The 12915-nt window shown below is 36.5% G+C and overlaps 1 protein-coding gene across 1 annotated transcript; it reads left to right on the top strand.

Moving 5' to 3' along the window:
• The first annotated feature begins 2690 nt into the window (after positions 1-2690).
• Positions 2691-11778, top strand: GLO1 (glyoxalase I). Its single transcript, XM_032216674.1, is given in 9 exon segments — positions 2691-2850; positions 5835-5935; positions 7037-7177; positions 7945-7946; positions 8125-8189; position 9418; positions 10354-10413; positions 10416-10442; positions 10865-11778. Coding segments are annotated over 9 exon segments (567 nt in total). The 5' UTR covers positions 2691-2769; the 3' UTR covers positions 10954-11778.
• Positions 11779-12915: the final 1137 nt, after the last annotated feature.

Genomic DNA, 12915 nt, shown 5'->3' with positions numbered 1-12915 from the left:
TGGAATGCGGTCTTTTCCAACTTGCAAATATTCACAATATGACCAAAGGAAAAAAAACCACTTGGAATCAGCATATTTTTCTACTAACCACTGTATTTTTGTATTCATTCTTGGGGGAACTATTACTCTGTATGGAGACTTTATTTCAGCTTTGCTTTTAGCTTATTTTAAAAATATTATAGAATTTTGAACATTTTATTTAATTCCTGTTCTCAGAAATATTAATTTTATATTGAATAGTAAGTCACACATTTCAATTCTCCTTTAAATTTAAAACATTGCTATCATTACGTTGAATTTTTTTGGTATTGGAAGAACAGTAAACTCATTTTTCATACTTAAAACCTAGTGAATGCAATAGTCAGCTTGTCCTTTGTGCAATTTGAAGCTATAGCGTTTTGATTCTAAAAGATGCCTGCTGGGCACTTTTTGGGTTTCATTTTTGCCTAGAAGCTTCATAGAGAAATAATTCTAACCTATTAGAGAGAATTGTGAGAGATCAGCCTGAGAATCTCTGCCTCTTGTCTGATCATGAATAAATGATCATCTGGATTATATTAGTCTTGTGCAGAACCAAATTAATAAGAAAAGATTAGTCATATAGTTATAATATATAATAAATAAATTCTTCAAAGTAAATAGTTTGTTGGTTAGTGTGTCATTCTAACCTCAACATTGGTTTAGCTAAACCATGTTTAATCATGGGCATGCATTCTATATAAACACAACCTGAGAGAATGCTGTAGTAAATCAAATATTCTCATTTATAAACCATAGTTTATTACCTTACTGTGCTTTATTAACTCAGCCAGTATCTTGGCATATCCTTCTAGTCCCTTTAAATCTAGACTCTTTTGATCAAGAGAGTTGTTGTTTTGATTAGTGTGTGCTAGTAAAGGATGACAACATGATTACAAATGCTTCTGAATTACTGTATTGTTATTATGCAACTTTTTCAAACACTTTAACAAACATTCAGTTTAACACTAAGGTATGTTTCTTCAGAACCTTCTGGAAAATTTATGATATAAAGAAGTTTTAACATTTGTAGTAAACTTGACTCAGACTATTAATCCAGTTTATTCAGTCCAGCTGTTGCTAATTATTGGCTTTTGAAGTTTTCAGTTATATTTTTTCCTCTCATAATCCTACAGAGAATTCTAATAAATCTATCACATATACATATGACTTGCAATGCCTTAATTAAAGGCAAAAATGTGCACTCCGGGCAGAAATGCAAGCCAGAGGTGGGTTGCTACCGGTTCGCACCAGTTCTGGCGGACCGGTAGTGGTATTTTGTCTCGGATCGCAGAACCGACAGCGACCCAGGCTGGCCACGCCTCTGAACCAGTTTCCTGGTCGCCACTGCCATTGCCAGCATGTTTTTTTTTGTCCTTTTTTAATGTTCTGCGCATGCACAGAACTATTTACAGGCAACTGTGCTCAGCTGTTTTAAGGAGTTGCAAACATGCACTCTCCAAAGTGCTTTTGATAGGAAGCCATGTATAAGCTGCTCTTTATAATCACAGTGGTCAGTGACCTTTTCCTTCCTGCCTGCTTTTCTTTACACCATGTTTTTTTTTTCTGGGAAGTTGGAATGATTCAGAAGTACACAAGAATGATCAGGCAAGAGAAGTTTAAACTGGGTGACTGGAAGAATTGGAGTCATTTAACCTGGCGAAAAGAAGGAAGAGGACAGTACTTTGAAAAGCCCTGAAGAAAAATCTTAAACCATGCTCTTATTGTTCCAGTCTGCCAGATTAATCCAAGAAAATTACCCCAAGGGATTGATGTGATAAACCAAAGTGTAATTTATAAATTGTTGTTTATGATTTACTATGCTGCAAATTACTTCTGCAAATCTTGCCAAGAAACTGCAGGGACTGGTCCAGACAGTTGCCAAGTCAATACTAACTTGAAAGCATAAATGAATGAATTGCTGCATTAACTGAGCCAACTCATATTTTATTGAATAAGCATTCGGGTAATGTACATGGGGGACAATATGTTGGAGAGCATTGCTTTAATAACAGTTTCTTCAATTGCAGCCTTCTGCTCAACTATTTATTTCCAGATGCCTTATTTGATATAATAAACACTGTCTTTAAAAACCAATGCTTTACAAGCTACCATTACATTTCAGAAAATTGGATTTTGTAATACCAAACAAGTTAAAATCTTCCATTAAGTCTCTGTTAGCTGTGAAGTTTTTTTACTCTGTTCTTTGCTTTCAAAGAGCATGAATGTGGTTCAAATTTTATCATGTGGATCAAATTGATTGAGGTTTATTGGATGTACGGTATTAATAGTTTTTAAAAGTTTTGCTAGAATTAACATACATAATTTTGTTTTTTTTAAATATATATTTCTTTTCTTTCAGTTCTTTGCAGTCAACTACTGTATAAATCATACAGCTGCTCTTGCTTTTGTTGTTGCTCTTTCAACTGCTCTAATTTTCCGGGCCGTAGGTCATCGCTTCCCCGCAGTAACATTTAACTTCCTCATCAGTTATAGGGGATGAATCATCTTTTCTTTAAAAGGAATTGGGGATGCAAAAGAGGAGGGTGGAATTAAACACCCTTCTGCTTCAAAGAATGCTGGGAATTGTAGGAACAACGGATTTGCCTGATTTGCATGCCTTGCCTCTATTGGCTGGAGAGTCTCCTCGCTCATTTTCTCTCTCTCTCTCTCGTCGCCTCTAAAATACGTGTCAGGGAGGGGATGGCATGGGCGTAATTCTGTGTGGCTTTTTGGTTCCTAGGTTCCAGCATGTCGGAGCAAAGCGAGGTGACCGGTCTGAGCGATGAAGAAGCCTATAGCGCCTGTGCCGACCCCGATCCCAGAACGAAGGTAAAGAGAAAGAAGTGACTTGCAAGGAGGAGGAAACCGTTGAACAAATAGCGAGAGCTTGCTGGAAAGTGGGAAGAAGGGGGCCACTCTTGATTTCACTGCGAGCGACTTTGGCTGCCGCCGAAAGAACGGGTAGAGCTCGCAAGATTCAGGGGTTGCGGAATACAGGGTGGAAGCCAGAACCCTTAGCCAAGCCAAAAAAAAAATGACCTCAAATCTTGGCTGCAAATCCTTCCCGGAATGCTGTTGCCTGATATGCCAGCCTTTTCCAGCCTGAGGGGGTCCTCGGTGATCTCTGAGCTTGCTTGTTTTCTTGCCAGAGTTTTCATTACCCAAACAATAAACGCTACACATTATTTAATTGGCTGGGTTTATTTCTAGCCTAGCCTAGCTCCAAGGGTATTACACCAACCACTTCATTTCTTTGTTCAACATAATAAATGTGTATTCTTTGCACCTACATGAGAGAGAGGTCTGAAGGAGGACTCTCTTCAATATAGTTAGACATGGATACCTCTGCAGTTCTCACAGCTTCCCCCAAACCTTTTTTAAAAATAAAAAACAAAAAAATCCCTTTAGAGAACAGTCCTAGCATATTTACTTTCTAAACCGACAGTCCATGGATATCTGACACCAGGATTTTCAGCAGTTCTGGTGTTCACAATGATGATGTTAGCATTACCCATTAGTTTGAGTAATGAAACATCTTGCAAGAAAACAAGCAAGCTCAGGACCCCTCCTTTCAACTCTGAGCTACAATATTCTTTATTTTCCAGCCTGGTCCATCTGCTTGGCCAGCACTTCCCATCCTCTGAAACATTGCACAGTGAGAATTTTGGTTCATATCTGGACTGCCCCAAGCTTAGGAAAGCAATTCTGCACAATTACTTTATACTTTGTTACTTTATACTTTATTAGCATAGCCAATAAAGGAGAATATTTGTGGCTCAGGATTGAATGAGAGCTCCTCATTTTGTTTCATTAGCCGAACGAGTCCTAGGCCTAATGATGTTACTTAGTTGAGAAATGAAACATGCAAGAAAACAATCAAGCTCAAAGAGCATCAAGGACACCTCATATCTGTTTAGGATTGTAAGATTGCACATTGTAACCTGAATTGATTACAGGGAATCCTTGAACTTACAAAAGTTCATTTAGTGACCTATAGCTTTTTTCAGGGAACGCGGTTGGCTCAATGGCTAAGATGCTGAGCTTGTTAATCAGAAAGTTCAGCTGTTCAAATTCCTAGCGCCATGTAATGGAATGAGCTCCCCTTACTTGTCCCAGCTTCTGCCAACCTAGCAGTTCGAGAGCATATAAAAGTGCAAGTAGAAAAAATAGGAAACACCTTTGGTGGGAAGGTAACAGCATTCCATGCGCTTTCAGTGTTTACTCATGCCGGCCACATGACCACGGAGACGTCTTTGGACAGCACTGGCTCTTCGGCTTTGAAATGGAGATGAGCACCACCCTTTAGAGTCAGGAATGACTAACACATATGTGCGAGGGGAACCTTTACTTTTACCTTCTGGCTGTTTTTCACAGTTACGATCTTTGCAGCATTCCCATGATTATGTGATCAAAATTTAGATGCTGGGCTGTTGGTTCATATTTATGACTGTTGCTGTGTCCCAAGATTATGTGATCACATTTTATAACCTTCCTGACAAGCAAAGTCAATGGGGAAACCAGATTCACTTAACTGAGTTACTAATTAATCAACTACAGCAATTCATTAACAACTGTGGGGAAAAAAGTAATAATAGGGGCAAAACTCACTTAAAAATGTCTTAGCAACAGAATTTTTTTTAGTTCCATTTAACATACTATAATATGGTTTTGAAATGATAAAATAGAAGAAGTATGTTGCAAGAGTTATTTAAATCAAGGCCTCTCTTACTAATGGCTCCCTATCCTAGCACTGTGTTGCCCGGAGCTCCTGGGGAGAAAAAGTGGTGAGAGTAGCAGTGACTTATGGGAGAGATTTGTGACCTTCCCTGCCTTCCTCATTGACCTTTGTTTATGGAAAATGCCAGGAAGGTCCACAAATGGTGATCACCTAGCTGCAGGACCCTGCAACCTTTTAAGTGCAAGGCAGTTTCCAAGCATCCAAATGACAATCATGTTACTAGAGAGACACTTTGAGGACCTCAACTTTATGGATTGCTCAAAGTCCCCCTCATTCAGCACCATTGTAACTTGAACAATCACTGAACAAATGGTGGTATCTGTCTAATTCTTTAAGCCAAACAAATCTTTATCTGGGATTGCATTGCAGATGAAACTGCTTTAAGGAATTGCAGGCAGGAATTTTTTGAAGCATCTTTGAATCTGAACACTCTACAGCCCTTCATATATGAGGCACTAATTGGTGATCTTTGCATCCCGTGTCCATTATTATTATTTTAAATGAAGCTGGAATAAGTAGAAAGAAACATTAAGAAAATCAGGAAAAAAATTTCAAGTCTTAAATAGAGACTAAGAACACTGGGTTCATTTAGCTTGGAAAAACAAAATCCAAGGAGAGCAGGATCACACTTTAGAGATCCTGTAAGGGTGACATACAGCAATCTTTTCTGTTATCCAAGAGAATATGAAATGGAATAATTTTCCTGAAGGGCCCAATAAAGTTAGAAACATTCTTATCAGTAAGAACAGGTGTAAACTGAACCAGTTTTCAAGGAAGGAGACGTATTTAAGGGGCCCTGGACAGTTAACTCTTACAATGTTTTAATTTAGATCTTAGGCTGAGAAAATTTTTTGAACTTGAAGCTTCCTTTCAACACAATGGTTCTTTGATGTTATTTAGTACCACAGGCACCAAAATAATAACATCCACCAGAATCCTGCTAACACCATGCAAGAACTAACTAGTAGTATTGTGCTGTTAATCTGATACCAAAACAAATATTTTATCATGGCCATTTTTTTTTGTCTCTAGGAAAATTATATTCTATGTTGTTGAGTGTTCTGATTTACCAAAGTTATATTTTTCTGTAGGACTTATTATGCAGCAGACAATGCTAAGAGTAAAAGATCCTAAAAAATCACTGGATTTTTATACTAGAATTCTGGGATGACGTAAGTTAAAAACTATTTACTTGTCTTCATTAGCATTTAACCCGTTTTAAAACAAAAGAATCTTGAATGTAGTACCTCCACTAATGAAAGATTTTAAACTGCTTTAAACTGCTCCAACGATTTGGAAGGCCTTTGAGAAAACTTGCATAAAAGAGATGACTAATAAAGAAACAAAAAAAGCCTTTTCTCTTTTCTTTGATGAAAACCTCAGCTCAGTAAAAGAACTCTTGTTTTGTTTGTGGGTATAATGTTTTTGTCAATAATTTGAGTGAGAAACATGCTAATTCAGCCTTTTCCTAAGATTTGAAAACGAATGTTCCTCATCTCACATTTATTGCTAATAAATTGGAGCATTCTGAATGGAAATCCCCTGCAAGGTTCTACTTTGCTGCATGTGATAAAGGAAGGTGGGCCTACAAACCTATTATAATAATAACTTAAAAGCATCTCTGAAATAACCAAACCAATTGCTTTTGGCTACCATACTTGTTATGTGTAGTCTGAATTAAAACTGATTAAATATTTGGGAGATGTATTGTAAAGTGCATTCATATCTCTGATCAGAAGCAATTTTGTTCAGTAATGAAAAGCAAACTATAGGCTAATTTATGTTGTTCCTCAGAAATGTTCCTCCAAATATTTTCTGATGTGAATACTGGAATTTTATATAAGCAAAAATGTTGCCTTTTCCTCAACATTGCCATAGTAAGGGTCCCTCTAGATTTGTTCTATATAAGATAATAATATAACTTTTTGGTATGCTTTTCTTGTCATAAATTTCAGATTTATTTTAATTGATTTTTTTCAATTTAAAAAATTGCCGACAGCAGTCCTAAAGCTGATCGCTAAAGGGCTTGGTTCTGTGTTACAATGAGGAAAGGGTGGGGGAACAGCTTTATTTAGTGAAAGATTTGATTTCCTTCAGTTTAAGCAGTCTCTCTGAAAGCTTGTGCCAAATGAGTTTATTGATCTTTGAGGTGTGATAAATTTTGCTTTCTTGGTATATTTTTTACTTCAAGAAATCAGTACATTTACAGTTATGTAAAACAAATGATAGCAAATCATATGTTTAGGATTAAATAATTTGTATGTTTTTTCCCCTCAGTTTACTACAAAAGTATGACTTCCCTTCTATGAAGTTCTCCCTCTACTTTTTGGCTTATGAAGATAAAAATGATATTCCAAAAGATAATAATGAGAGGATAGCATGGACCTTTTCTAGGAAGGCCACAGTAGAACTGACACAGTGAGTGTATGACTTATGACTGGTTGCTTAATGATCATTGAAAGTCCCCCAAAACTAGTTATGACCTGTTTTCAAAGTTTCTGTGTTGATAATCTACCCATTTCCCATTATGTAATTGCATTTTGAATGCTGGGCAACCAATTCATCTTTGCAATTACATGACTGAATTTGCAATGTTTTTCCAGTTCCCAGTGTTTATTTCCAGTTCTGACAAAAAACACCCATTGGGGAAAATTGGTTTTCTTAATGACCGTGATGGCTGGGATGGTTGCTGTCCAGTGTGAGAGGGTATACAAGCAGCTACTGTGGTGTCAGCTTGGGGCAGCAGAGTGCAGAAAAGCCAAAAGGATGGAGATAGTTAGGGGGAATGAAGCCTCCCTACAATTGTACATGGAAGTGGGATGTCAATCATTTGAATTTTGATAATGTGACTGCAGAGGCACTATAACAATTGTTATTTCAAGGCTGTGTATAAATACCCAGTGCCATCTTAACTCAAATTAGTCACTAAATGAATGGTTGTTAAGCCATTGTTGTTGTTATTGTTACCTGTTTTTTTACAAGTTTGGGTACCCAGACTTACTGTGCAATAAAGACTCAGATTCCTTCCCAATGATTTACTTCCAATCTTATATCAGAGCAAATAATCCCTTGTTCTTTATAAGCTTATAGGTTAGTTTGTTTTGGATCCAGCTCATTTTTGACATGGATTCTTTTATTATACAGTAGCTTTAATTTATCTAAAGCAATAATCCCAATATAAATAGTTGTAATTTGCTAATGGTTCAAATTTATATATTTACTGTTCTCTATACTTAGGTTAGGCTTCTCTTTAGTTTTTTAAGCATAAATGTTTTTCAAAAAGTTTAGCTAACCTCTAATTTGTGCTGGAATTTCTTAATCAATATATTTGTCCTCCACTTGTTCCATTTCTCCCCTTCTTTCAGCACGGGGCACTGAAAATGATGAGAATCAGGCTTATCACAATGGCAATTCAGACCCAGAGGATTTGGTATGTTTTGGAAAAAAGGCCCAAATGTATTATGTGTGTGTCATTTAGAAAAAAAAAATAACTTTAAAAGGGGGGTGGGGAACTATTCCAGCTTCATATTTTTTAAAATCTTTTCATGGAAAAAACCTTTCTCCATGAAATAAAACGATGACATTGGCTCTAGCATCAGCTCTCCCCAATTTAATGGATCTGGTTGTATTCAGTTTCCACAATCAGATGGCAGTATAATTTCCTTCTAGGTTGGGCTTCATTTGTCAGAGAAACCATATTTACAATTACTATGTAATTCTACTGAAGGAACTTCAGGCAAAAACAACATTATAGCTGATTATCATATTCTTACATCAGGATTGTATTTATTGTCATTATTTGCATACTGCCACATCTATAGGTAATTCACATAACAAAATTAAGAAGCAGCAAAATCATAAACTGCATGACACGGTGAAAAAATATTGAAAGAATATTACTAAATAAATGGCAGACATACCACAACTCTGAAGGCTTGTCAAAACAGCTATGTTTTAATGGCTTTTCCGAAGGCAACTAATGTAAAAATAACTGGATTTTGGAGAGCAGGCGAGAGTAAAGATCAAGAATAAATCCTTTATAAGGTCATGTCAGAGTGCAGAGTCCTGCAGTTTAGGTGTTACACAAAGCAGCATGTCAGTTTCAGCATTCTGCATATACTGAGGTGTCTCAAGGGCAGGACAAAGGAACAGTGTACTACAATTTATTTCAACAATTTATTTTGAAGCAGGTCCTTTAAAAAAAATTAACTTAAGGTGACCAGAGTCAGAGATGGGTGACTATATAAATTGCAATAACTGAATAAAAACTAAACCAGAAGAAAGGAGACAGGTATAAATTTTGGTAAAGTAGCATTTTTATTAAGAAGATAGTGTTACATGATGATAGAGTTGGCTCTCCTGGGTCTAATTCTGACCAAATGGGAGATTGATGGAATGAATGATTCAGGCACCTTGAGGCCAAGGGACTATGTTGTTCTGAAATTAATAAAAATGAAGAAGGTGAAAAATAGCCATATGTACTCAGCTTCAAGAATTGAATGTACTAAGGAGAAAGATGGGCAGCATGCTTGAAATCTTAAAAAGACAAACAACGATGTGGGTCAGATGCTGTCAACAAGATACTGTAAGCACTGATCCAAGCGATCCCAGGGGTAAAAATCAAATAAGTGTTAAGTGTGCAGCATGGTTAGTAACAGGGTGATAAGGGCTTGGAAACCAAATCTTAGAAAGACTGGTTAAGCTTTCTGACTATATTTGCTTACAAAAGGGAAGACTAAGGAAAGGCATGATCGTCTTCAAATATTTACAGAAAAAGCCTGCTGTGTACAAGCATAGAGAGAACTTGAATTCTTTTGTTAGAAATTAAGGACAGGAGAAAGAGTAATGACTTGCTATTAAAATGAATAAGATTGAATATTTGTTTACAACAATAGTGATGTTGCCCAAATATTTGTTAGAGATAATTTTAGTGTATGTCTAAACTGGTACTGGTCCATGACCTGTTAGGAACCGGACTGCAGAGCTGGAGGTGAGTGATGGGCGAGTGAGCAAAGCTTCACATGTATTTGCAGCTGGTCCCCAGTGCTAGGTTCACCACCTCAGCTCCATCTCAGATTATCATTAGATTCACATAGTGCGAACCTACTACACATGCTAGGGATCTAGATTGCGTGGCTTATTCCATTCCCTCAGTCCATGGAAAAAATGTCTTCGATGACACTGTTCCCTGGTGCTGAAAAAGGCTGGGCACTGCTGGTTTAGCATATTGCAGAAACTAGGGATTGGAGTTGATGTAAGATCTACAATGATACTCTGGTTCATTCAGTAAAGTTGAATCTTCTTGATAATCTATAAATTTATTGGACTATAATTCCCATAATCCCATCATTGAGTTTCAGAACTAGATGGGAATGATAGAAGTTGTACCAATGCATCTGGATCACATCAAATTGTGGGTGTTTTCTTTTAAATACAATTGAATACAATTAATATATTTCTTTATGTATTATAGAATAATAGCTATATTCCTATTTTTCAAAAAAATGGATGATTTATGTCAATGCTTTATGAACAAAGGTATTATTCACATATTGAGAAATATAGCACTGTTTGATTATTCTGCTGTTCTTTAGGTCACATTGGAATTGCTGTTCCTGATGTAAGTAAAGCTTGCAAAAGATTTGAAGAACTGGGGGTAAATTTGTGAAAAAACCAGATGATGGTGAGTGTGCTGGAACCAATTATTGCCTTTTTCTTTGTATGAAGTATTGAGATTAATTTGTGAATGCATCAATAATGTCAAATTATATAGAAATATGTCTAGGAGAGCATGATGTGTATCCCCAACCTATTTGTCTATCTCCAGTTTGCTTTTTGCAAATAAATGATAAAAATCTTGTCGGTGGAAAGAATTCTTGGCAAAGATTTGATATTAATCTGGGAAAGTTGTAAAGTAGGAGCCAATCTGGGTCCGTCATCGGGACCAGAGGTTTTGTCTTCTGAGCTTTCAGACTGTTATTCAGGGAACTTCTGGTGACCGACTCAGACTGGATCCTACAGTATTATCCTGGGACACATACCTTGTAAAGGCTTAAAATGAGACCTACACTGGAATTTATTAAACTATATATTCCTTTTTTATAGGTAAAATGAAAGGCCTGGCTTTTATTCAGGATCCTGATGGCTACTGGATTGAAATCCTGAACCCTAATCATATGGTGACTTTAATCTAGATTAGAAATAACAACAATGCACTGATAGTTACAAGAACCATGTAACTTTTTAAAGGGAAAACAATTGATGTAGTCAGGAAAAGAGAGTAGCTGATCCTGTATTCTGTTTCTCCTTTCCCTACTTAATTTATGAATTTGGTTGTGAACTTGAACACTTTAGTGTAATACAACAGAAGAATCATACAGATTGGAGGTTAGGGAGTGAGCAGCAGTGTACTAATGGACTCAAATTCCTCTCTTTTCCTTTTGTGTGCAAGAAGAGATGGGAAGCTTAATTTTGGCTCTTGCATGTAATTTCCTATTCAATCTGAAGAGAGAATATTCTAATATTTTTCTTTGGGGCATGTAAACCTGTGGTTTACTATGGGTCATTCTAAAAACCAATGTTGTTAAGATCTTTATCAAGGTTTGAGTTTCCAAATCTACAATAGAAAAGCAGAGCTTTCAGCTTTTTGTTTTTTAGAAATTTACTTGTTTCTACTAAGCAGGGATATCTTGGGGTAGAATAAACCTTCATCACTGATTTTTTAAAATGGTGAACACACATTAGTACAAATCATGTTTAAGTGAAATAGAGCCAACTTTAAAAAATATATTTTGCTTTGGTGCCTGAATGCAGTCAAATGTTCTGAATTTTTCTTCTGGAACACTGGTTCACCATAGAACTCTTTTTATGGTTGGTGAATTCTTGCTCCTAACTCCTGTTCAGTAATAGTGGCTGCTGTATTTGGATCATTTGAAATGCTAACAAAAGATCAAAATGGCAATTTAAGACTGTTTTTTCTGGAAGAAGATGAAAACATTAAATACTTGCATACTAAATTATGAAGTTGTATTCTTTTTTATTCTCTTGCTGAAGCGACTCTTCAACTTTCTGGAATCTTGTTTATGCTTCTTTATATTGGCACTAGGAAAAATAATTTCAGGATCTATTGGTTGTTTGCAAAACCGAAAACTAGGAAGTTAGTAAAACAGTATTGGTTTTGGAGACTACATTGAAAACCAGTTTAATATACAGATCTCTTACCAACCACTTTGTTCAGCAATTGTTTGAAGTTACAAAGGTGCTTAAAAATATTTTACAATCAAGTTACCACTGTTTAATACCATACACAGCAATCCTTAGTCAAGTGATTATGGTTACACTCAGGCTATGGTATCCTATACCTGCTCTGTTTTTTTCTCTCCCTCCCTCGACTGCAGAGTGGAGAGATTGGAGAGGAAAGGATTTGTAAGAGAGAAAGCTGTTTACTTTTCTACACATTGAAACTAATGCAATCATACAAGCAAGTTGGATCTGAAAGCCACAGGCACATTACATGGATAGCTTACAATACTTTGTGAATTTGTTTCCTCCAATATTTCTGCTCTGCGAGGATGGGGAAAACAAACAATTTCTATAGGCAATCTATCCTTTGCCCAATTCTTTCCCATTGCTGATGCACAACCATATTGCTTTTGATGTGCAGAAGTACATAGTACTCTATTGAATCCCTTCCTTATCACTCTCTGTTGTGTATGTAGAGTCAGAAAAAGGAGAAACCGGCCTACAGAAATTACTTGGTCTGCCTCCCCACAAAGTGGAGCTATTGGAGAGGAAGGATTTCAAGACAGTATTGTAAGTTGTTTGCCTAGCATGTCAGCAATTCCCAGCTGTGAGCTGTTGGCACAATGGTATTGCTTTTATTTATACAAGCCTTCCAAAAGATGAGAATGATTAGGAGCCAGACAGAAAACAAAAGGTATGAAATTTATTAATCTTGTCTCTTTGTAGCTGGAAAGCAGAGTTGTGGTTACATGGTTTCCCATTTACATTTGCTTTGTTCAGCAGGGGAGTTGCTGGTTCCAGTTAGGGTCATTAAGTGGGGAATATTTGTAGTGGGTTTATTTATTTGATTTCTATAGCTGCCCATCTCAATAAGTGACTTTGGGGAGTGTACATCATAAAACATAAAAACAACC

This window comes from Thamnophis elegans, chromosome 4 (genome assembly GCF_009769535.1).
Source record: "Thamnophis elegans isolate rThaEle1 chromosome 4, rThaEle1.pri, whole genome shotgun sequence".
In the NCBI taxonomy this organism is placed as follows: domain Eukaryota; kingdom Metazoa; phylum Chordata; class Lepidosauria; order Squamata; family Colubridae; genus Thamnophis; species Thamnophis elegans.
The sequence above is the reverse complement of the archived record's forward strand: the minus strand, read 5'-3'. Positions and strand labels throughout refer to the sequence as shown.